Source organism: Miniopterus schreibersii (genome assembly GCF_964146895.1).
Source record: "Miniopterus schreibersii genome assembly, chromosome: 4".
Classification (NCBI taxonomy): domain Eukaryota; kingdom Metazoa; phylum Chordata; class Mammalia; order Chiroptera; family Miniopteridae; genus Miniopterus; species Miniopterus schreibersii.
The window spans coordinates 10,855,550-10,880,885 of NC_138105.1; the positions used below are offsets into that span (position 1 = coordinate 10,855,550).

The following is a 25,336-nucleotide window of genomic DNA, read 5'->3' on the forward strand; positions in this document are numbered from 1 at the left end:
GTGTTGGCTATTACTCATAGCACTACCATAAATGGAAAACAAGTATTTTTCAAATACAGTGTGGGGCAAAAGTAGGCTTACAGATGTGAGTACAGGAAACTGTTTATTCTTGTATTTTTATTAATTACTGTATTATTTTCCATATAAACAGCTGTAAACCTATTCTTCCCCCATCCTGTATGCATTTGTGTACTAGGCACTGACACATTTTATTTGCTTACTACGTGCCATGAACTATCTAAGAGGCCTCCAGCAGACCCCAGGCCTTGACTCTCAGGACTGACTGCCACTGGGTGGGGGTATCAAACACCCCCAGTGACGTGTACAAAGGCGGCAAGCTTGTGGGAACCAGAAATCTGGGTTGAACAGCCTTTCTCATGACCTTCTAGGACTACTTTTCATTGCCAGAACCTAAAGTCAGACTTCAACCTTGACTCAAGCTTTCTTAACCACCGAAACGTTCACAATTCACTATTCTGGCGTCGGTGCTGACTTCTACATCACATTTACCGGTGGATGGGCCAGAATCAAGAAACCTCCGGGGCGCACTAACACTTCTTAGGGAGCACTCCAGTCTTCAGTCAGCGCTCCCACAGCACTTTCTATGAATTAGGAAATGCTCTCACCGCGCTATGCAACAGGCAGCCGCTAGCCGCAGGGGCTAGCAAGTCACACGATTAATATTTACATTCTTTTCACAGTGTGCTCCAGCTCTTCCCAGACAACAAGGGCTGTAAGAGCTCATCGGGTGAATTAAAAAAAAAAAAAAAAAAAATCCCCATTTTCAGGCTGGGCCGTGTGGCGCTGGGTCCGTCACACACGCCGCGCGCTGGAGGAGCCGCTCCGGCCCCGGCCCGCCCACGCCTCCCGCGGGCGGGGAGGCCCCAGGGGCTGTAGAGGCGCCGTCGCACCTGCAGGTGCGCGCCCCGCTGGCATTTTGAGATTTACGGCGGAGAACAGTCCTGAATTCACGTCTTAAGTTCTTTTAAAATTCATAGAGATAACCTAAGCTCAAACTTGTACATTTCCCTTAAGTTCCCCAAGGAGAACCAGGATGTTATCCAGGGGACGCCAGTGGCGCTCGACAGCACCCCTCCGCCCCCAGCCCACGCGCTCAGCTGGGCGCGACCTCGCGGCGCAGGGAAAATAGGGCCAGTCCGCCGGGGGAACGCGTCGGCTTTTGACACCTCCTCTCTCACGGCCCTGCCCGCCGGGCTCCCGCAGCCCGCGACGGGCCACCGGGGCCCCGGGAGCGCCCCCGCCCGACCTACCTGCGCGCGCCCCGCCTTCCGCGCCGTCGGAGCCGCCCAGCCCCTCGGCCGCGCGCAGCGCGCTCCCGAAGCTCGCGGACAGGTTGCCAGTGGCCTTGCGCGCCAGGGTCAGGATGGGCGCGGACCAGCCCTCCGCCGCCGCCCGCCGCCTCGCCGCGCTCTGCAGGTCCCCTGGGCCAGGCAGCTGGCTCCGGTCCACGACCTCGAACTCCTCTCCCGGCTCCGGGTCCGGCCCCGGCCCCCGCTCCGCCGAGCCGCAGGCTGCGCTGCTGGCGGCCATCTTGGCCGGTCACGTGGCCCCGGCGGGTGCGACTCCCGCGGGCGGGCGTTGGCTCTCGCGCCGTCGCCGTCTCACCGTCCCGCGGGCCCGTCTCCGTCCCCGCTCGCCGCTCGCCGCTCTCCTTCCCTGGCTTCCGCTTCAGGCAGGTTGCGGGAGGCCCGGTCCCAGCCCGGGCGGCGCAGGGGGCCTGTTGCGGGAGGCGACCCTGGGCCTCCTCCCCCGACCGGGGCGCGCGCTGGCCTGGAGCGCAGCCCCCGTGACCTCCGTTTTCTTTGTCCCAGTAGTTCCTCTTTTTAATTTTTCAGTTCGTATTTTACTTTTACTACTTCACCCTTTTTCTGCAGCAGTGTTCAGGACAAGTCCTAAAAAGGGCGGGAAAGGAAAATGGGACAGGATTTTTTAAAAAATTAAATAGAGCAGCTTGGCAGGAAAGAACGCACGGCGGTGATTGAAAAGCAAAAGGTTCCCATTCCGCTATTGATTAGTTAAGTGGGACAATAACAGAACCGACCTCGTTATTAAATCAGGTTTTGCAGTGAGGAGCACAGGGCAGACCTTAGCGAGTGCGGTGACTGTTCCCCACCTGTAAGGCGTGGGCGAGCGCTCAGGGTGACAGTCTATTTTCGCCCTTGGAGAAGAACATTTGACAAAGCAGGAACCCAGATTTCACTAGCATTTCACATTTTGTTCCCAAAGTGCTGCACGTGGGCCTCATCAAACCAGAACTTTGGTGTGACTCCCAGCGCTGAAATTTTAAATTTAACATTTTTTATTTATTTTTTAAGAGCGAGAGAAACATTGATTTGTTTTCCGCCTATTTATGCGTTCACTGGTTGATTCTTGTATGTGTCCTGACCCGGGATGGATCCCACAACCTTGGCGTGTTGGAACGAGGCGCTAACCAACAGAGTTATCCGGCCAGGGCCTTAAATTCGAAATTTTTAAGTTGTTGCAGATATTTAGGAATAAAAAATCTTGAGGAAAAATCTGGACTTTTTTTAATTGATTTTTTTTCTTTTTTACGTTTAATTATTTTTTTCTCCATCACCATTTATCTCCCCTATACCCTCTTCCACCTCCCTTCCCCACCCCCAAAACTCTGAATTTTGGACTTCTCTTGAAACATGGGAAGATTTGGCAACTCCAAGTATATTTCCTGATGGCAGTGCACTGCTGGAGTGGCTGCCCCTTTAGAAGCCCAGGTTCTCCAGGCATCTCGGTCTAGCCCCTTTCACTAGTTTTCATGATCTGGCTGGTTCCTGAAGGCCAGTTTTCAGTGGGGTGGGGAGTGAGTGCAGAGTTGGTAGGGATAGCGTTTGAGTTGTCACAGTGGAGCGGGATAGACAGAGGTGTTAAGTAGTCTGGAATGACAAACAGTTGTCCAGGATCCTTCAGGACTCCAGGGCCCCTGGACAGTCACGTAAGCAAAAAGCTTGTTTATGATGATCAGAGCCTGGAGACTAATTCCATTTTGCATAAAAACATAAGCTTTTTTGAGGGGGAGCAGTTTTAATATTGTATCAGGCTGTGCTGTAGTAACAACCCCAAATCTTAGTGGCTTAACATAAGAGAAGTTTGTTTCACATCACACTTAACTGGAGTACCTGGCTTTTGGAGGTTCTATCACTTGGAGCAGAGTTTTGCATCAACATGAAATGCCCAGCCCTGAAGTGACAGGCTTTACTTACACACGTTTCATTGGCCAAAGCAAGTCACATGCCACTCTAACTTCAAGGGAGTTAGAAAGTCAGATCCTACTAGTGCCTGGGAGAAAAGGAGAATTTTGAATATTGGTGAACAGTATAATGACTACCATAAATGTAACCCTAAATTTTCCCAGAATGCAGCTAAATTGATTTGTTCAGGAACTAAGAGTTATTAACCATTTCAGAGCATCACATCACATCACCCACACTGTTGCTTTTGATATTTGACGTGTTAAGACAATGCCTGTGATGTCACAATCTTGGGGATTTTATATAAAGGTGCAAATGTCTGGTTACAGTATTTCTTTTAGTGGTAGTTGTACCTCATTTACATATTTAAATACATATTATAGACTTCTCTTATGTTACAGTTAGGACATTAATTTTTGAAATTTTAATTGTTAGGTTTATTATCTATGAATTTTATTTCAGAATTGTAAATGGGACATTATAAAATATGTATTCCTAATAGGGTAGGCAATTGAGTGTGCTGGTAATGTTCTTAATTCTCCTAGCAACAAACATGGCAATTCTAAATGCTTTTAATTTTTACTTTACTTGAGATCAACTCTAGAGAAAACTTGGTAAAAGGGGTTTTGATGAAGAGGATACGTGTGATTACTTTAGGTCAAAACAGTAAAATTTAGAAGACACCCTAACGTACTTGTTATTTTCTATAATTTTCCATATGTTCGAAATGTTCTATAATAAAGGTCCCTCCCCCAAAACATGTGGCCCAATCCTCCTTCCCTACCCCCACTCCCCACTTTTTTTAATACCATTGCCCTCTGCGTGGTTTGTCCCTAGCTCTTTTCTCCCCACTTCTTGGGCCCTGTTTCTTAGGCCTTGGGTTTCATCTGTCTGCTGCGTTCTCCTGAGTGTGATTCCACCCTCAGCCCATTGCTACTCGTTTTTCTTTCTAATCTTTTGGTGCATTCTCACCACATTTAGATCCTGTCAGTAAAATCTGACCCTGCCCTTCTAATCCCAGTGCCACTGCCCACAGGGATTCTCACCTGGGCTTTGCAGTCACACTCCTGGATGTCTCCCTGTGTCTTGGGCATTACTTCCTCTGTTTTATTCTTGACACCTCAGCCCTTAGACTTCCTAAGGCTCAGGCCGATCCTTTTACCTTCCTGCTTATAAATCTCCCATTGCTTGCTCTCCCTTTGCGGGAGGCTTTGTCTTGTCTGTGTGCTGCAGGTACAGATTGTTCACTATGTCCTATTTGTGGACTAGAAATGGAGTTACGCAGCACCCTGGGGTGGTTTGTTGATTTGCCTGAGCCCAAAGAATTCCCAAAGAGATGGATCCTCCTGGCCTTATTGGTTCCATGGGTTGGCTCATCAGCTGAGAGGGCCTGGGGCTTTACTAATTTTATTTCACATGTACAAAGTATACATTTTGGTTGGCATTTTGTAATCTAGGAGATCTTTACTATCTGGATATAGCTGGTATCCTGGTGCCAGGAACAGCCAATTAAAGTTAAATCATTTTCCCGAACAGTGCAAAATGTAGCACAAGCTGTTGGCTATGAGCATTGTCTGAGGTGATGGAGTGTTCTAGGTTTGTGCTGGACTGTATGGGGCCACCAGCCACAGGTGGCCACGGAGCACTTGCTGCAGTGTGGCCAATGAGACTGATAAGTGGAATGTTTAATTAAATTAAATTAAAATAGCTCTATGTGACCAATGTAGCTCTAACTTTGAGATTACAGGGAACATAGGGGAGAAAGGAAGGAGTGAAGCAGCCCCTGTTCCAGAGGGGCAGCATCCCCTGACCTTGCTGAAGAGGCAACCCCAATGAGACCAGAATTACCTGCTGGGAAAGACTGGCTTTTGCCTTTTGGGGAAATTTGAATATGGACTGGATATTCGATATTATGGGATTATTATTTATTTTGTTACATCTGATAATGGAGTGTGGGCGTGTAGGAAAAGGCCTTTATTTTTTAGAGCTGCATTCAAGTATCTAGTGCTAACATGTCACAATGTCTATGATTTACTTTAAAAACTTCAGCAAAAGAAAAGAGGTGATGCAAATGTGGCCAGAGCTTGACAGCTTTGAAATCTAGGTAACAAGTATCAGAGAGTTATGACATACTCCCTCGACTTTTCTGAATGCCCGCATTTTCGTAAGAAAAAGCGAAAATACATTAAGAAGTGAATCCATATACAACAGGAGTCAATGTTTCATAAAGAAAGAAAAATCCCCACAAATGATTTGATTGAGATTTTTTTGGAAAAATGAAAACAAAAATTAAGAAAATAAATTTATTTTATTTAGAATGAATAAAGAATGAATAAATGGTACTTTGCACAATTTTTCTGAAAAAAAACGTGATATTAAGATATAGCATCATTCATGTCACATATGATGTATGTTAGAGTCAGAAAGAAGATTCAGACTATTTAGGCTTCATCTTATTTCTTAAAAATTTTTTTAAAATCCTAACCTGAGGATATATTTTTATTGATTTTAGAGAGAGAGGAAAGGGAGAGAGAGAGAGAGAAACATCGATCGGTTTTACACATCCCCTGAGTGGGGAGCTAAGCACCCCGACCAGGGATCAAACCCGCAACCTGGGTATGTGCCGAGACGGGGAGTTGAACCTGCAGCCTTTGAGTACAGGACGACACTCCACCCAACGGCGCCACACCAGCCTGCGCGGCTTCATCTTTTTTCTCAAGGCCTCTTCGGTCCTTTGATAGACAGATCATACCATTTTTCCCCGTAGCTGTATTTCCACTTTCATTGTATCGCTCTGGGTGTAGCTAGTACTCGAGCTAATTGGCCACCAGTGGAGATGTAATCGTCTCACCCACCACGCTGTTCGTCCTTCTGCGCACTTTCGTAGGATGTCTCATAGGGAGAAACAAGCTCTTTTAGGTGTTAGCACTCACTCTATGCTTTGAGCCTGTCTAAGTTTATTTACTCTTTACTTTAAATGCAACTTGTAAATTCATTATTTTTTTTCAACCATTGTTCTGAAATTCCTATTGGATCATCAGCGTTGTATCCTTTGCGGTGCAGGGTTTCGGGTTCGATTCCCAGTCAGAGCACACACCTAGGTTTTGGGTTTGATTCCCGGTCAGAGCATGAACAGGAGGCAACTCATCAATGTTTCTCTGTCCTATCAATGTGTGTGTTTTTTCTCTCTTTCTCTAAAATCAATAAACATATCGTCAGGTGACAATAAAAAGATACATTGCACATTGAAAAATATTAATAATTGTTTTTACTATTAAATATTAATAATTGTTTTTACTATTATTTTTAGAGACTTTGTATCCCATAAATGTCACAGACTTGGGACCTTTTGACTTCACCACTAGACCGTGAGCTCCTTGAGAACAAGGATTTTATTTAATAGATCTCTTCACTCTCAAGGACCAGCCTACTGTAGGCACTCAATTCATGTTTGTTGAATAAATAACTGAATAAATGAGCAGGCACTTGGTTGTATTAGTTGAACAAATTAATATAAATACCGTGGAAACTCAAGGAGTCTGAAGGAGCAGAAACAACTTTGACAGGTGTCCTAATAAAAAGATAGAGCGCCCTGGCCGGTGTGGTACAGTGGTTAGAACGCTGGCCCAGGACTGAAGGGTCCCAGGCTCCATCCCCACCAAGGGCAAATACCCTGCTTGCGGGCTCCATCCCGGCCCTGGTCGGGGCACATGCGGGAGGCTACCAATCGATGTGTTTCTCTCACAGCAATGTTTCTCTCCCCTCCTCCTCATATCCACTCTCTCTGGAAACCAGTGGGAAAAAATATCCTCTGGTGAGGATTAGAAAAGCAAAAAGGTACAACTGGCCACTAGGGTGCAACCACTGCAAGAAGACTGGGGTGTGTTTTCCACGCCTTTAATAATAACCCGCTCAGTAGAAGAGACAATACATTAAGAAGGGGGTGGTATAGCCAGAGAAGGGGTGATGTAGAAAACCACAGGAAGTTCAACCAGTACAAATGGAGCAAAGTGTCCATGAACACTTGCTGGTGTCAAAAAACAAGCACTGACAATTCAGCTCCCCGGAGTGACATCGCCCTAAAGTAATACACCCCCATGCTAGCTGCAGTTGGGAGGGTCCTCACCTGGGCACTTCATCTTGAGAAATCAGATTAGTCATTTAAAAAAAGGGTTTTATTTTAAAGTACATACAACTTAGGGAGAGAAAGTGAAACACTGAGAAAGTATTAACTCCTTCAGAACCCAACAAGTGTTTAGGAAGCCAGGTGACTCAAAGGAAAATACAAAGTTTAGATGAAAATGTTTTTCTAAGAATAAAACATTCTAAGAGTGTGGTTTTCAAAGTAGGCTCCAGGCCCATCCTCCCCAACCCTTCCTTACCTAAATACAAACATTTTTAATTCTGTTTTGTCTTTTGTGGTTTCAGGAAAGATTTCCTTTAAAATCTTTTATTTCATAAGATAAATCTGATGAGTTATTTTATGAAAATAATATTAACTCAAAAATATATGTGCAAAAATGTTAACCTGAAAACTTGCAAAATGAATTTGCATGATGTGTCGCTAATAGAACCCTCATTATGTCAGCTGGGTGACCTGTCCTTTTCTGCTTGGCACCTCACAGTGGCCATGGCGGCAGAGAGAATCTTGAGTTCAACCCAACTCACACTTTTGGAGAAAATACCAAGCGACAGCAGGGCCAAGAAGGTGGCCTTTAAAGCCCTCTCCCCCCTCCTCAGTGGCTCCTAACAATGGATTTTCTGATTTGGTAACATTTTTCATAACAGGTCACATAAATTTGCCTAGTGCTCCCCTGTTGGGAGCCGGTGACGTGTCTGACATGGTCCACGTCACCTGAGGGCCTGGAGTCAAGGACTGGGCCCTCCCCACAAGTTCCCTTGAGGAGTCGAAATAAAGAAATTACCAAGGTCTGGGCTTACGAAGGAGGCAGGGTGTTTACTCTGAAAGGGTGTTTATGCAGCAGAAACCGCCTTGAAGGAATACTTTGTAACACGCTCCCTTCATTGTCTATTGTTTGCCACTTGCTATATAATAAAGGCGCTGAAGCCATTCGGGGCTGCACCTCATTGGAGGGCAGTCCTCCTGATCCCATAACTGTCTCTTTCATTCCCACTGGAACTCAGGTTTGTTAGTTTTTTCAGGCTGGTTCCTGACACTACCCCCTACCCCACAACATTTTATTATGAAAAATTTCAAATATAGAGTGTAGCATTTAGCATGTCTTATCTATGTATTCAACGCTGTGCCCATCCATTAATCCATCTTATGTTTTTATGTATTTCAAAGAAAATTTACTAATACTTTAATAAACTTTTTATTTAGAAATAATTTTAATTTCACACACACAAAGCAAGAATAAAGATGACACAAAGTAAATTGTATAGCCTTAACCTGGGTCCCCCTGTAGGTAACATTTCCTCTATTTGCTTTGTCATTTAATTGTGCTCTCTCTATATCTGTGTTTACATATGTGCATTTCCCCCTGGGCCTTTGGCAGTAAAATATGACCCTTTATCCTTACATTTTTCAAGCTATATTTCTTGAGAATTGAAACATTCTCTTCCATAACCATGGTAAAGTTATCAGCTTTAGTATGTTTCACATTGGAACATACTTTTAATAAGATACTTTTGATCTAGGCCTGCCTTACAAGAGATGCTAAAGAAGGTTCTTGAAGTTGAAATGAAAGAACATTAATTAGTAACATGAAAACGTATGAAAGTATCTCTCACTGGTAAAGGTAACTATATAGTCAAATTCTGAATACTCTGCTCTTGTAATGGTGGGGTATAAATCATTTTAACTTTAGTATAAAGTACTAAAAATAACTATAGGTACAATAATTTGTTAATGGATACACAATATAAAAAGATATAAATTGTGGCATCAAAAACATAAAATGTGGTGGGGACAAAAAGGTGTACAGTTTTTGTATCCGATTAAGGTTAAGTTATTATCACCTAAAGATAGACTGTTACAACTATGTTTTACGTAAGCCTCATGTTTTAATCTTATCTTGCATTTGCATAAATTTCTAATTTAAAAAAATGATTGAAGATCATATGGAGGCATCATCATTTATTTTACTAATTTCCCATTGTTGGATGTATAGATAGTTTCCTAATTTTAAATACCTAAACAACACTGTATCTTTGTGCACTTAACTATCTAGGAGTGGAATTGTTGGGTCAAAATATTAACATTGAAAAAAATGTTAACTTTCAGTATATTGCCAAATGAGAATTGTACACTTCTTCCAGCAGTCTGTGAAATGTTCACTTTTCTCCATCTTCTCAACAGTAGATGTTGTCCACCTTTTAAAATTTGCCCAATTTGCTGAGTGACAAAGATCTCTCATTTTAATTTGCATTTCTTTGATTATTACTATATGAGGCACACTGATAATTGTATGTCCAGTATCAATTCCCTGTTCTGTTTTGCTAATTGAATCCTGATTTTGTTAATAGGGTCAGCCCAACGTGAGATACTGATGTTGACAACCTCCCTGGCACCCGGGACTGTCATGTGGCCTAGTTCTGATTAATAAGTTGCAACTAGAGAGTGTTGGGGTTTCTAGAAAGTCTTTTTGTTTTTCTGATAAATGAAAAAGTATAGCTAATGATTCATGTTCTTTTGCCTTCCTACTGTGAATGTAGACATGACGCCTGGAGCTAGGACAGCCACTTTGCTACCATACTGTGACCAGCCCGAGGAAATGGCCTAGATAAATAACTCTGTTGAAGCCATAGTAAACCTCTTCCTTGCAAGTATTCCTAAATGGTGTGCCCAGGGAAGCTGAACTTCATTTTGTGTGCTGGTTGACCACGACGGGCATCCTGCTGCGTAACAGTTGGCTTGCCTGCCTGTCTCCTCTCTAGAGTGGGAGCTCCTTAAGAAAAAGGGCCTCCTCCCAATAACACCCACTTCTGTATGTCAGAGCAGACTCAGACTAGGCGCTCTTTAAGTGTGTTTTGAAGGCATGAGTGATATAATTTAATTCCATAAGCAAATTATTTTTAAAATGGAGAGTCCAGGATGGCTATTTTCTTTCCAGGCTAGGTGGCTCATCTAGGTCATTTCCTGACCTGGTATTCTGAGGCTTTTTGGTCTCTTCTTTATCAGAACCAGAGAATCTCATTCTCTAAAACTGTTCCTCCTAAGCCTTTTTACATCAGGACCAACCTAGAACACGGCAGTGTTTGATGTATGAGACAGCACTGTAGATAGACGGAGGCCGCTTACTGCAGAGGCAATGCTTCGGAGCCTGGCTTCACCAGACTTTGCTTGCTCACCCCTGGACAAGGGCATCAGTGTCTCCGCAGAGCCAGTGGTCCAGTAGCTGTGCTAGTGGAGAAGCTCTGCTCTCCTCCAAAGAGAGTGGACGGCTTGTCTACTTCCCAGCGAGGAGTATCACATATGCTTTAAAACTGACGCCCAAAGGAAGCCACAGCTATGGAGCAGATGTCTGGCTCCACCTAATGGTCTAAAACGGATTTGGGTTTCTGGCCGCCCAGGATTTGACAGCTTCCATGCACCCATGGCCCCATCCACCCTTCAGTCCACGCGTGTTCATTTCACATCCATGTGGCCATCACAGACCTTGAGGCCCTATGGGGCCCGACCACCGCCAGTCTTTCTGACCCCACTTCATATCATTATACGTGGATTTGTTAGGCCCCACGCGGTTTCTTCCTGTTCCTGAAACACTCCAAGCTTATTCATTGCATGTTTCCCCCTCTACTTGGAGCGATCGCCCACGCCCCGACCCCCCAGTTTTAGCCTGACCGGCTTTGGTCATCACCCTCTCATTCCAGCGCAACTCAGCTCTTCAGAGAGACCTTCCTTAACCCCTCGAAAGTACGCGCCGTCCTGGGCTTCAGCCCCTCTCTGGCTGGGTGAAGTGGCGCGGGGCTTGTCTCTGCCTGCTGGAGCTTTATTTGGCACTGTCTGCCTCCCCTCACCGGAATAGAGCTGCCTCTCCCTTGTTCACTGCGGGATCCCCAGCGCTCAGAACAGACTACCCCGTGCTTTAGCGGCTCCACAGCCACCTTGGTTGGCAGATTTGGCCCCATTCTTCCCGTTCAGAGACCCTGCCTGCTGAGCCCTAGCCTCTGGAGCTTCCTTGATCACCTCATGGGGAGGGAACAGAGAGAAAAGTGACCTGCGCCTAAGGGCTGCTGCAGAAGAGTGACCTTGTACTTGTGCTCACATTTCACTGGCTGGAGTGAACACGTGGTCCTGCCTGACTTCAAGGGGCAAGGGGGTGGGAAGTGCAACCCCACCGTGTGCCCAGGAGAAGAACCAGATTGGAGGGGATCACGCCTGATGGCTTCCACCTTGGTGAGGCAGATGCAAGCGAGGAATTCACGGGGGGGCTAGGCTGAAAGGGGTGGCAGAGCACAGCACCTCATAATGCAAAAAGGAGTCAGTGGTCCTCCTCCAGTGTGGTGGTCGGAGGTGCTGAACAGTGTTTGTAGAGAATCACGTGGCCTGAGCCTGGGAAGGTGAGCAGCTTCTCGCCTGTGCTGGGAGCTGGGGGGGTCGGGGAGGGGGGAGCACCCAGAGCAAAGCACAGAGCCTGAGATGGTTGTGACATCTGCACCTTGTGTAGAATAGGCCACGGGCTTAGGGTGGTTGAATGGGTAACAGTGAGTCTACAAAAGTAGTCCGAGTGCAGGCCTTAGAGGCGCCAAGTGAGACTCTAAGGAGTCTGGACTTCATCCTGTAAGCAGCAGGAGCAAGGGTGCTTGTGAGTAGGGAAGTGACATGTTCATAAATGTGCTCTAGAAATGAAAATGTGGTGGTAGGTGGCATGGCTCAAGGGCATATGAGGTCAAAGAGAGGTGGGCCGCTTGGGAAACCAGTCATGGCCACCTAGGTGGGAGGCCTGCACTGAGGCAGAAACAGGGAGGCTACTAAAATGGGACTAGTGCCAGAGCTGTTGCAGCAGGAGAGTCAGAGGAGGTGGTGAGGGGTGAGGGCCAGGGGAAGATGAGTGGAGGCCACGCTGGCTTTCTGTCCTGGACAGCGGGTGTGCGGCGGACAGCAAGCGGAGGGCGTGCTCGGGTGGGCATCCAGGTGGAATGGTCCGGGAAGGGGTGGGGCGGGGAGCCTGGCCGAGCACCTCCTGCTTCGTGAATATAGTGAAGGCATGCTGGTATTAGAAACGCTCACTCGAGTGACCATGAAGGAGCTGGGCCAGGGGCCATGAGATGAACCCACCGAGGCCTTTCTGCCAAGGCCTCTTTACCCGCAGGAGCACGGGACTGGGTTTTGTTCCTGGTCTCCCATTGCCTCTGGGCGGCCTCGGATGCACGGTCGCATCCCTCTGGCCCTCAATTTGCTCTTCTGGGCAAGAATGATGTCTGCACTGTAAATGTGTGGGAGGCGCACGTGGTGAATTTATTCTTGAAGGAATTACACTCGGTTCCATGCACAGACTTCCATAAAAAAGTGAACACATGGGGAAGCAAAAGTTCCACCTTTTGTCCCTCAAATCCTTCCCTTCCCCAGCGGCAAATCACTGCTAAAACCTTTTGGGGTGTCCATGGAAATGGTTTCTTTTGCATTTACTTATATATATGTGGACTGAGACACACAAATAGTTTTTTGTTTCCCCCAACATCTTATTATGAAAAACTTCAAACATATAGAAGAAATAATTATAGAACAAACCACCTATATCCAATGGGATTCTAGAATTCACATTTTGTTGTATTGCTTTACCACATGCTGATCCATTTACCCAGGTTTTCTTCCATTCATCCATCAATTTATCTTTTTTTAAAAAGTGTATTTTAAAAAATATATCTTTATTGATTTCAAAGAGAGGAAGGGAGAAGGAGAGAGAGAGAGAGAAACATCAATGATGAGAGTCATTGATCGGCTGCCTCTTGCACACCCCTGACCGGGAATCGAACCCCAATCACCTGGATCCTAGGTCGATGCTCAACCATTAAGCTATGCCCAGCCGGACTAAAAAAGTGTATTTTAAAGTAAGTTGTTGACATGAGGACATTTCATCCTAAACACTTTAGCATACAGTGGATTGCACCAACCTACAATTTCCATTATCTAGATTTTCACAAATGAATATACTCATGTAATTCAAACCCTTATCAAGAACATTGTTTTTAGTTCATGCCCCTGCCTGTCAATCCTTGTCTTCACACAGCAGGGGCAGGCCACCATTCTCCCCTCCCCATCTCCTCCTCCCCTCTCCCCCTCCCCTCTCCCCTCCCCTCTCCCCCTCCCCTCTCCTCCTCCCCTCTGCCCCTCCCCTCTCCCCTCCCCTCCCCCTCCCCTCGTCTCCTCCCCTCCCCCCTCTTCCCCTCCCCTTCCCCTCCCCCTCCCCTCCCCCTCCTCTCCTCCCCCTCTCCTCCCTCTTTCTTCCTCCCCTCCTCCTCTCCTTCTTTGCATAGATTCATTCTTTTCTGTTCTAGAATGTTATGTAAATGGAATCATAAAGCGTGTACTCCTTTGTGTCTGCCTTCTTTCACTCAGCATGTTATTTTGGAGATTCACCCATGTGTGGCCCATATCAAGCGTTACTTTTTAAAAGCACAGCTCTATTGAGATATAATTGACATATAATAAATTGCCCATATTTAAATTGTACAACATAAGTTTTCACATATGCAAGTCCCTGTGAAACTATCGCCGTGATCAAGATAGTGAACACATCCAGCATCCCCCAAAGTTCCCCCATGCCTCATTACAATGCTTCCCTCCAGTGCCTCCTGCACCTCCTTCCATCCCCAGGCAATATCTGACCTGTTACCTGTCACTATAGATCGTATTTTCTTTCATGTTTGTCTCTTTTCAGTCAGCATAATTATCTGAGGTCCATCTGTGTTGCCGGGTGTGTCAATAGTTCCTTGTTATTGCTGAGCAGTTTCTGTTGTCTGGATACACCAAAATTTGTTTATCCATTTACCCTTTTGATGGACACTTGTTTCATTTTGGCAGATAATTCTGCTGTGAGAAATTCCAGTCATTTACATCATTGTTTCCCTTTACGTAATGAGTCTTTTTTGTGGCTGTTTAAAAAGTTTTTTTTAATCTTTGACTTTAAGCAATTTGATTATGATGTTTCTGGGCGTGGATTTCTTTGGGTTTATTCTACTTGGGGTTCACTGAGGTTCTTGAATCAGTAGATTTATGTCTTACACCAAATTTGGAAAGTTTTCACCCACTAGTTAATCAGTGGAGACCTAGACCCCGAAAGGACACACCTGGAAAACTGCTAAATATTCTATGAAGATCTTCCCCTGGGACCTCCCCCAAAATCTCCACCCTTAAAACCCTTAGGACGGAGGACCCAGTTCGCTCTCCCTCCCAGGAAGCCTCCCTCCCTGCCTTTCCCTTTCCTTTCGCCTTCCCCTCCCCCTCTCCCTCTCCCCAGCCAAGGCCCATTACCATTACCTTCCTCACTCCCAAGCTCCAAGGGCCTCTGCCTCTTATAACTAATTTCCACAGCCCATTTCCTCTACGAATTATTTCTACCTCTGTGATCTTATAAATAAATGTTCTCTTATAGTTTGGGTCTTGGCTCTGAATTCTTTCTTAGCCAGAACTCAAGTACCAAGGTTGCTGAGCCCAGGTCCAGTGTGACCCCATCAGTCTAACACTTGGTGCCATTCTCACCACCTACAACAGTAGCAAGTCAGGAGGCCCAAGAGGGCTGGCCAGGCTCCCACAGGCCGCAGCTGAAGGTCCAGATTGATATCTCAGCTGGGGGTGGGGGGTGGTACCCCAGAGAAGTCTGAGTTTCTAAACCTCAAACCGGGCTCCCCAGCCCAGAGCACCAGAGCTGAGAAAGCTGCCCACATAGCATCTGGCACAGGACGTTCTGTCTGGCAGGGACAGATGACTAGATATGCGGGAACCCCCTTCAAGGGCCAACACACTAAATTTAACTTGCAGCCATGCTCCTTGGGCTCCAGAATTGGGAGGGCAGAGTGGACTAGAGTTGCGTGAGCTCCTTGGGGAGACAGCAGAGGGGACACCTTCGGGATCCATGTGCTGAGTCTTTCCCCCATAAGGCAGAAACCATCTTTCTCAGGCAGAACTTTCCCAGCCATGCAGCTTTTGCCAGGGAGGGAGAAATTACCCCACCCGTTGGAAACCTTCTTGCCCCTTCTGCGTTTTCTTACAAACTTTTTGCTATACATAAATATAACAAATAAATAAATGTTGGGTTAAACCCCAATTAGGCACATTTACACAATGGAACACCACTTGGCTATAAAAAGGAAGGAAATCCCTCCCCACAGCACCATGGATGGACCTGGAGGGCACCATGCCAGTGAAATAAGCCGGAGAGAGACAAGCACCCCATGACTCCACTCACATGTGGAATCCAATGAACAAAACCAACAAAAAGAACGAAGAAAAAACAGCTCTTTCCATATTATATTTCCCTCCTTATTATTATTATTACCTATAACAGAAATGGCCGTGTAGATGGCTTGTTGGACGAAGTTGGGCCCTGTAGCCGCCTCTCACAATAATAGTATAATAGTTGCCTCTTGTGATAGTAAATGCCTCTCCCAATAATAGGTGCCTCTCTCAATAATGGGTGCCTGTCATGATAGAGTGGTGCCTGTCATGATATTGGGGTCCCTGTCATAATAGCAGGGTCCTCTGTCCTGATAGCAGTCTCTGTTATGATATGGGGGCCTCCTGCTAGGATAGTGGCTCCCTGTTTTGCTAGTGGAGTGCCTATCATGATAGGGATTCCCTGTCACAATGTTGGGGTCCCTGTTGTGATGTTAGGGTGTCTGTCAAAATAAGAAGTCCCTGTTGCAATATGGGGTCCTTGTCACAATATGGGGGTTCCTATTATAATGTGGGGCATCATGATATGAGGGTCCCTGTCATGATGTTGAGGTCCCTGTTGTGATACCGGGGTGCATGTCATGATAGTGAGGTTCCTGTCACGATAAGGGGTCCCTGTCATGATACTGGGGCACCACCACAATAGCGCCAGCCCATCATGATGTTGGGGTGCATGTTGTGATACTGGGATGCTTATAGTGATATTGGGGTCCCCATCATGATGTTGAGACCCCTGTTGTGATACTTGGGTGCCTGTTGCGATAGTGGGGTTCCAGTTGCCTGTCCTGATACTGGGGTGCCTGTTGCTATAGTGGCTGCCTCCTCTGATGGTTCTCATGATAGTGAGTCTAAATATTTAGTCGACTGGTAGTTTTTAGCAACTGATATAAATGCAAAGAACTAATGTCCAAACATACTGGGAAGAGCACTGCCAGAAGAGCGGGGCTTAGACAAGTCCAGATGGGCTTCCAGGTGCGGCCCTGAGCACACCAGTCAATATACGTATCGCTACTCCTGCCTTATTTTGTTAAAGGAACCCTGGTTCCTCGTTGGGGAAATTTGTACTTAGAGACCATAGTCCTGGTGCTTATTGCTACAGGGTTAGTCACTGCTTCTAGGCCTTTTCAAAGCTAGGAAATAAGTTTCATTTGTTTGGCTTTTGTCTTAAGGAAAATACATCATGGGCCCATATGGATATTTATGAATAAATTTAGGATGAAAACGGAAGAAAACCAGGCACCTGTTCTGCACGAAGCTGGGCGCAAGATAAGGTAATGAACAGGGTGCTTGACTTCCCCAGGAGAAGGGGCCGAGTGAGCAGGCGGCTCCTCACCGGCCTTATCGCCACCGCCAGCTTGCGCTCTGCCGCCCTGATGGGCGCAGGGGAGGAAGTGGGGACCAGATGGGGCCGATGGGCCTGCCAGCCCTGTCCTTCCCCTTGCGACCTTAACCTTGGAAAAACAGGAAGAATAATTGCTCTGTGGCCTACCTCGGACAGCAGCAAGACCCTCCCATTGCCATATTCGTCTCTTTCTTTGCAGTCTAGCCTTCTGAAGTGTCCTACCTCTGAGGAAAGACATTACATAGAATTTGACTTTTATGGCTGGAGGAACAGAGATTTTCTTTTTCTTACAAGAGGCTTTCTTCTTGGGTGTTTGGAAGAGAAGAGAATATTGGGAGCCTTGACAGCAGATTTCTCAGGAATAGGAAATTCCCTGACCTGTATGATCCTGCAGTCCTGGGATTTCCTCGAAAGCCAAGCGACTCTAGCGTGTTAGATCTTTTCTCACGTGCTTCTGCCTGATGTTCACACACACAATGGAAAAAGCTGGCCTTTCTCCCGCCCTCCCCTTCACAACGGCTCCTTCCTCCTCCAACAGGTTCCTTCCTTCTCTAACATGCCCATCCCCTGGCAGCTGGTGGTTGGTGGGAGCACAGGCCAGTGGTCAGATGTCACATCCTGCCCCATGTGGTGCCCTTTGTTGCTTTGGTCAAAACGAACCAAAGTGGAATGAAACTCAGCAGCTGAGGAGCCGAGTCTGGTTGAGAGGATGGGAAACTGTCTCCTGAGAGAACTCAGGTGAGTCCTGACGCCGGGCACTGCACCCCTTGGGGGAAAGAGAGCAGGGAGGCGGCTGGGCCCACACACTCGGAAGGGGGTGGGGGCACTTGTGCTTAAGAAGCCGAACCTGAAGACAGCATCCTCTGCGAACACACAGCTCCTTCTCTTGCCTTGCTTTGGAACCACGGTAGGTTGCCAGATTTAGAAAATAAAAATACGAGGTGCCATAGCAGATTTGAATTTCAGATAAATAAACATTTTTTTTGTATAAGCATGCCACAGGCAATATTTAGAGCATTATTGCATGGGTCATACTTATACTAAAAAAAATCATTGTTTATCTGAAGTTCAAATTGAACTGTGCGTCCTGTATGCTATGTAGCACCCCTAGACTACGGTCACTTGAATCTCTCTGCATTTCTGTGTCCTCATTTGGCTATAGCGATAATCTTCCCATGCCCCGGCTTTAAGGGGGTGGCATTAGAACAGCCAGTCAGGTTGCTGAAATTATGGATGCAAAGTAATGCACTCAATTGCTTTGGCTTAAGTAGTGCCTTTGATTGGCGCCTTTTACCTCTGTCCTTTGCAAATGCTTTGGACGTTTTAGAACAGATAAAGGTAACCTGCACTATTCTTTTTACATCTTTCTCAATCTGCTATTCTTTTTACATCTTTCTCAATCTCTGTTATCTTCACACTCCCTACCCACTTTCCCTGATCCTTCCAGACAGTCTTGTTATGTCATTTAACAAGACTATTTTTTAAACTGACATATTACAGCACTTTATAAGTTTAAGGTATAGAGTATGTCAATTTGATACATTTATATATTGTAATATGATTACCACCATAGCGTTAGCAAAGACCTGTAACACATCACATAACTATAATTTTTTTGGTTTGGTGGAAACAATTAAGATCTAGTCTCTTAGCAACTTTGAAGTTTACGATGCAGCACTGTTTTCTATAATCGCTTCGTTGTACATGAGATCTCTGGGACTTATCTTTTAGTTGCAGCTTTATACTTTTAACAACATCTCCCCATTTTCCCCATGCCCAGCTCCAGTTAACCACCATTCTCTCTCTGTTTCTACAAGTTCACCTGCTTTAAATTCCAAATATAGATGAGATCAAACAGTATTTGTCTCTCTCTGACTTATCTCACTTTGCCTAATTTCCTCAAGGTCCACTCATGTTGTCACAAGTGGCAGGATTTCCTTCTTTCTCTTGGCTGAGTAATATTTCATTACATAGATCTAGATGAGATAGAGATGAGTCACATCTCTATCTATTCATCTGTTGACGGACGCTTCGGTTGTTTCTACGTCTTCACTATTGTGACTAATGCTGTAACGAACACAGGGGTGCAGATCTCTCTTTGAGATCCTGTTTTCATTTTTTTTTGGCTGTACAGTGGAACCTTGGTTCTCAAACTTAATTCATTCCGGAAGCCTGGTCGAGAAGCAGTTTCTTCAAAACCTGCTTAGGGTCCTGTGCCTCACTTTCTGGAGAAGCCTGTTTGCTGGATTTCAGTTCTGCTTTGAAATCCAGGCAGATGTGAGAAGAGGAGGACTTTGCCTCAGGAGGTCTCACAGTTGCTTCTATGAATGAGGCCTCCCCAGTCCTGGCCTTTTCTTAGTCCTTCACTCCCACAGACCTCAAGGTAGCCGATCCAACAGCATTCAGGCACTGACAAGGCTAAGCAAAGTGATTAACTTGTACTGATAATGATGAGTGATGATTATCTCAGGTGTACTTTCTGCTCAGCACAGGCCCAGGAAGTTCACAGGGTTATCTGGTTACTTTTCCGTAAGTGCTGTATGAGCTTGGAAAATGCAATATTAAGTATTAAAATGGGTCTCAGAGTTGGATACATGGATTAATTGGTGATGAGAGGTGTTTTACGCCCAGTAAGTAAAATATGGGTGATTTCTGTTTAGAGCACTTCGTGCATTAGTGAACTTGGGAAGGCAGGTTAGCAGCGTCACTCGGAGATCATACAAGCAGAGAAGGGGAAATGCGTGGTTTCTGATGCATAGCCCACCCAGGAAGGCAGGAAGCTGGGTGAAGCTCGGTCCTGCTTTTCCTGCAATCCTGAACAAGTTCCTTGTTCTTCCTGACACAGTGTCTTCATGTCCGAAGTGGGGTAAGAATGTTGCCACATCCTAGGTTTGGATGTGAAGATAAGAGGACACAATGCAGGAACAAAGATGATTAATCAGTGATGGCTACTGTCTGACTAGTTCAAGGCTCTAAAAGCTGATCATGTTTTCAGGTTCTTGAGTTACAGTGCGTTGCGTTTCTGTGAATTCCTCCAGAACTATGTAGCTCATGAGGCATCTCATTCAAAGCACTTCCGACACAATTGAAAAGGAGACAGAAGAAATCCGCCTCATGGAGTGTGTTCTGGCAGGGGCAAGGGGCAACGGGCACTTACATAAATCAGGCAATTTGGATAGAAATAAGTACTACGAATGAAATGCAGCTGAGGGAGGGGTGTGATGTCATGGAGGCCTGACCCTCTGAGGAGAGACCTGGGTCACTGAGAATGAACAGGTTAGGCAAAGATCTGTGGGATCCGCTTCAGACGGAGAGACCTTAGGTGCCGGTCCGAGGAGGATCTGGGCAGGTGTGTTGCGGGATGGTGAGGGTGAGGCAAACATGAGGTTGATGACATGAACTGGGTCACTACATGACCACTCCACACCCACAGCTGGTTGTCCTAATTGTTTTTGAAGTGTTTTTGAGGCATATTTGGTATGCCAAAATTGCACATATTTAATGTATACATTATTTTGAGTTTAAACATAAGCAAACTCTCATGATCCCATCACTGTAACCAAGACACTAAATATACCCTTCACCTCCAAAAGTTTTCTCATGTTCTTTTGTGGGTTTTGCTAACATAAAACACTTAACATGAGATCTATCCTCTTAACATATTTTAAAGTTGCCCGGCCGGGCATGGCTCAGCGGTTGAGCATCGACCTAGGATCCAGGCGATTAGGGTTCGATTCCCTGTCAGGGCACATGCCCGGGTTGCGGGCTGCAGCCGATCAATGACTCTCTCATCATTGATGTTTCTATCTCTCTCCCTCTCCACCTCCTTTCCTCTCTCTGAAATCAATAAAGATATATTAAAAAAAAATAAAATAAAGTGTACAATATTATACTCTTAACTATAGATACTAAGTTGTGTGGCAGATCCCCCCAGCCTATTCATGTAGCATAACTGAAATTTTATATCTATTGAGCAACAACTTCCCATTTTCCTCTTTCTCCAACCCTGACAGCCACCACTCCACTCTCTGCTTCTGTGAATTTGCCTACTTTCAATTTATCATGTGAGATCACACAGTAATCACCCACCTGTGGCTGGCTTACTTCACTTAGCACAGTAACGTCAAGGTTCATCCATGTTGTAGCACGTGTCAGAATTTCCTTCCTTTTTAAGGCTGCATTATAATTTATGTATCTATACCACATTTTCTTTATTTATTGTCAATGAACATATGGATTGTTTCCATATTTTGGTTATTGCTGAACAATCTTTGAGATCCCGATAATGATTTCTTTGGATAAATACCAGGAAGTGGGGTTGCTGGATCATACGGTAGTTTTATTTTTAATTTCTTAAGGATACTTCATAGGTTTTTTCACAGGGCCTGCACCATTTGCATTCCTATGAACAAACTTTCCAGTTTCTCCACACCCTTGCCCACACTGGTTATTATTTGTCTTTTTTATATTAGCCACCCTACAAGGTGCGAGATGCTGTCTTGTGGTTTTGATTGGCATTTCCTTGATGGTTAGTGATGCTGAGCATCTTTTCATATGGCTATTAGGCATTTGTATGTCTTCTTGGGAGAGGGAGTGCAGATGACACAATTGTGCTCAAAGAGTTGAGTTCAAATATGTGCTCTGATAAAAATGTTTCCCCCTCTTTAAGGTTAATCAATATTTTTGGAAAACTTATATAAAACAGCATTTTGGCCTCAAGAAAAACATTAACCATAGAGGAGAAACTCCAGTGGATGCTAAAGTTAAAAATTGAGAAGCCCCTTTAAGAAACACTGTAATTAATCACCGTGCTATAGCATTTAAAAAATTTGAAATTATATAGCTGAGAGGACATAAACGTGCCAAGGTCACTTTTGCTATTAAGCCACGAAACCTCAGTGTACAAGGTGATGACTGAATACATGCAGACATTATGAAGTGATTCCTCGGGTCTAATTTCTGATGTCAGGTCTATGTTGTTCCCACTGCACCCTGACAGCGTCTTTTGCGGATGGGGCAGAGGTTAACGTGTTCTGGGTAGATGCACAAACAACGTGCTGTAGAAACCAGAGGAAGAAATGCAGGGAGTCCTGGTGTGGAGCGGCGGAGGGAAGGACGCGTGTGAGGAGCGGCTCTTTGCACTGTGACGCGTGGCGGGCAGGCCTAAGGAGGAGGGCAGCCTTTCCAAGGCGAAGGGACACGGGAAAATATCTGAGTTTGAAGTATATGCTGGCTCAGGGATGGCAATGAAGTTGTCGATAATGGGAGCGTACTGTTCAAGGGTAAGTCCAACAGGAGAAGCAGAAAATGCAGTTGGTGTTTGATGCTGGAGAGTCTGCAAAGGCCCACAGGGGTATGTGGACATTTGGGAGTTGGAGGGAGATGTGATATGGCTTATATTTTAGGGGGAAATGTCTGTCCTCAGTGTGTAAAGATGCTGTCATGGAATGACAGAGAAAAACGGACAAAGTTAAGAAAGTTAACATACAACAAGCAAGAGATGGTGAAGAGCTGAAACTCGCAGGAACAATCAAAATGGAAAAAAAAGAGGTTCCTTGAAAGTAAGTGCGCTTCCAAGGATTCATTTTGGGGTTTGTCAGTCGTTTAGATCACAGATGTGTTGAGAGAAGCCTCAAAGGATTTCCCCAAATGTAGTTAAGTTTACTCCCGGCCTGTCTCGGGGCCCTCTTCATCCCTGGAGAATCTCGGGGTGTGCTCTAACCTGGAGATGAAGGGGGCGCAGGAGCTGGGAGGGCGGGGGTGGGTCACAGGAGGTGGTCCTGGGAACCCCCGCTTCCTCCTGCAGCTGCCAGATCATCAGATCTACCGGATGGAGGAAACAAACATGATAACCAACAGACTCCGCCCGACCCATGAGTCACCTTTCTTTATAATAACATGTTTCACTCTCTCCTGACCTAACTGTTACCCTGTGTCTCCGTGGGGGTCATTCATCTAACGAAGGAGGCACAAGACTTGTACCAAGGACTCTTCAGAGTTTGCTCTCAGTCACTAGTCCTACGGCACTGATGGGAAAGGGAATATTAAGGAGGCATTGCTCTCTTCATTTTTACACGTTTTGAAATTTAGGACACAAGGATGTCAGTCTCACAGGTGGAAGAGACGGTTTAAGTCACTAGACATGAGCCTAGAGACTCCAAATCCTGTGTCCCTTCGCTGCCGACTTCAGAGGGGCCTCCTGCAGGACTCCTTGCCGTGGGGTGGGGAGTCCATGCTGTGCCCAGGGCCTGGACCACAGGAGGTACGGAGCCGGCGGTGTCTCCGAGGGCAGCCGGGGGTGCACTGCAGCCTTCTGCCTGTTGCTCCCCCACTGGGTTCAACATTAAATGGCCAGCAGGGAGCGCGTTTTTCTTCTGGAAACCGCACCCGGCACACACATTACATCTATCGTGCACGAAGTCCTCTCTCAGCTAATCTGCCTGCCTATCCATCTGCAGTGTGCGTGCAGATAGGCACACACCACACAAACGGGTCCTAATCAACTAAAAATAGGGGAACAAGAATGTTGGGTATCTTATGATCTCCATATGGCCCAGCCTTTCAAAGATGACCTTACCAGGCATCTACGTGCTTCATTTTTTTATTGACTGGAATACCTAAATGTTGATGCATTCAAATTTGTCATGTTTTTGCTTTATGGCTAGTGCTCTTTTGTTTTTAAAAAGTAATTACATTTCCTTTAACGTATTTCTACAATAAAGTAAATTTTGCACACAGTGAAATGAGCACACTTGTTCAGTGTGCTCACTTCACTATGTAACACTTGTAGAGTTTTACAAATGTACACCCACATAAGCAGCACCCCAATTGTGATGCGTAACTTTTCCATCGCCTCAGAAAGTTCCCTCATGCCTCTTCTCAATCACCTCCAAACAATGTTCTGATTTCTATTCCTATGTTTTCTTTTATAAATGGGCCCAACAGGTGCTGTTTTGCGCTTGTCTTGCTTTACTCAACATTTACGTGGGGAGATTCCGCTACAGTGCCGTGGGCGCCAATATAGCTCATTCCTTTCTATTGCTGAGTCTGTTTATGTGCAAATTACATGTGCATTTTTTTAATGATGGCATTTGAATTGCTTCCAGTTTGAGGCTCTCATGAGCAAAGCTACTGTAAATAGTCTCGAATCAATGTTTTCTTTTCTTTTAGGTAATTTCCTAGGAGCGGAATTGCTGGTTTATTCTTCTTTGTCTTCATGAAGTTTTCCCCACTCTTATGTGACAAACTCATTTTTCTGAATTTCCTTCAGCTGACTTTCTAACTTAGCTCTTTAATCCTTATTAGTACATGGTATAAAGTAGGGGCTTTGCTTTTTTTCTCCTCTCCAAATAGTGAGCCAGATTTTGCAACTTCGTCTATTCTAAGATCCATTCTTTTTCCACTGAGTTGTGGTTCCTTTTTTTGAAATATGTATTTTTATTGATTTCAGAGGGAAGAAAGAGAGGGAGAGAGAGAGAGAGAGAAACATCAATGATGAGAGAGTCATGGATCGGCTGCCTCCTGCAGGCCCCCCACTGGGGATCGAGCCCGAAACCCGGGCATGTGCCCTGACCGGGAATCGAACCTTGATCTCCTGGATCCTAGGTCGGTGCTCAACCGCTGAGCCACGCCGGCCAGGGGAGTTATGGTTCCTTCTTCATTAAATATCAAGTTTCTACTCAAAGGTGGACCTGTTTCTCTGCGCTCGGTTTCCTTATATTGGCCTATTTCTTGCATTCCTTTACTAGTGGCGTACTATTTTTGTTGTTATGACTTTGTTATATGACTTGGCATCATTTGTAATGACGCCATAGAGGCTTTTCACGGGGAATATAAACCATGGAGATCTTTTGCTCCAGTCAGATGGGTTTCAATATAAATACTTGGGTGTTTGGAAAATCATTGGAGTGGCTGAGGTTGTGGGCTTGAGGCCAGGCCTCTTGTAAAGTTACCCTCCGCCTCTGGAACTGAGCAGGAGCTGCTGCTGCCCAGGAGGCTTCTGGAGTGATGTCACCTTCAAGAATCCCCTCCAGTGCTGTCTGAGAGGATGCGGAGTGGACACTAGCGCACTGATGTGGGAAAACCGTTCTGCCCCTGAGTCTGCTTGTGGAGGAAGAGCCACACAGGCCTTTTGTCACTTTGGCAGCACGTAATTTGCAGCCTGAATATTAGCAGTAAAAGAGTCTGAGGGAGGTGGAATGGACATGGCACGGACATTGTTAACAGTGGTCGGCAATGTCATCTTTGCTCTTTGTTTCAGGATTGATTGGTCTCTGTGAGGACTTGATCTTTCCTTACTTATTTATAACTGAACTTGTTGATTTTGTCAGAAGAGCCAGCTTGACTTTTATTTGGGATACACTGACTATATAGACTAATTTGAGGGCAAAATGCTACATTTATGCG

General features: G+C 45.6%; 2 protein-coding genes across 3 annotated transcripts in view; one reads left to right on the plus strand and one right to left on the minus strand.

The window, feature by feature from the left end:
* RUFY1 (RUN and FYVE domain containing 1) overlaps positions 1-1,578 on the minus strand; it is a 58,645-nt gene extending 57,067 nt beyond the window's left edge. For both annotated transcript variants that reach the window (XM_081137116.1, XM_081137115.1), the window contains exon 1: positions 1,272-1,578. In XM_081137116.1, coding sequence (XP_080993242.1) covers positions 1,272-1,551 — 280 coding nt within the window. In that variant the 5' untranslated portion in view covers positions 1,552-1,578. The remainder of the gene's footprint in view (positions 1-1,271) is intronic.
* Positions 1,579-17,166: 15,588 nt separating this feature from the next.
* Positions 17,167-25,336, plus strand: part of GCSAML (germinal center associated signaling and motility like) — a 30,416-nt gene continuing 22,246 nt past the window's right edge. The window contains exon 1 of the mRNA XM_081135794.1: positions 17,167-17,668. Coding sequence (XP_080991920.1) covers positions 17,640-17,668 — 29 coding nt within the window. The 5' untranslated portion in view covers positions 17,167-17,639. The remainder of the gene's footprint in view (positions 17,669-25,336) is intronic.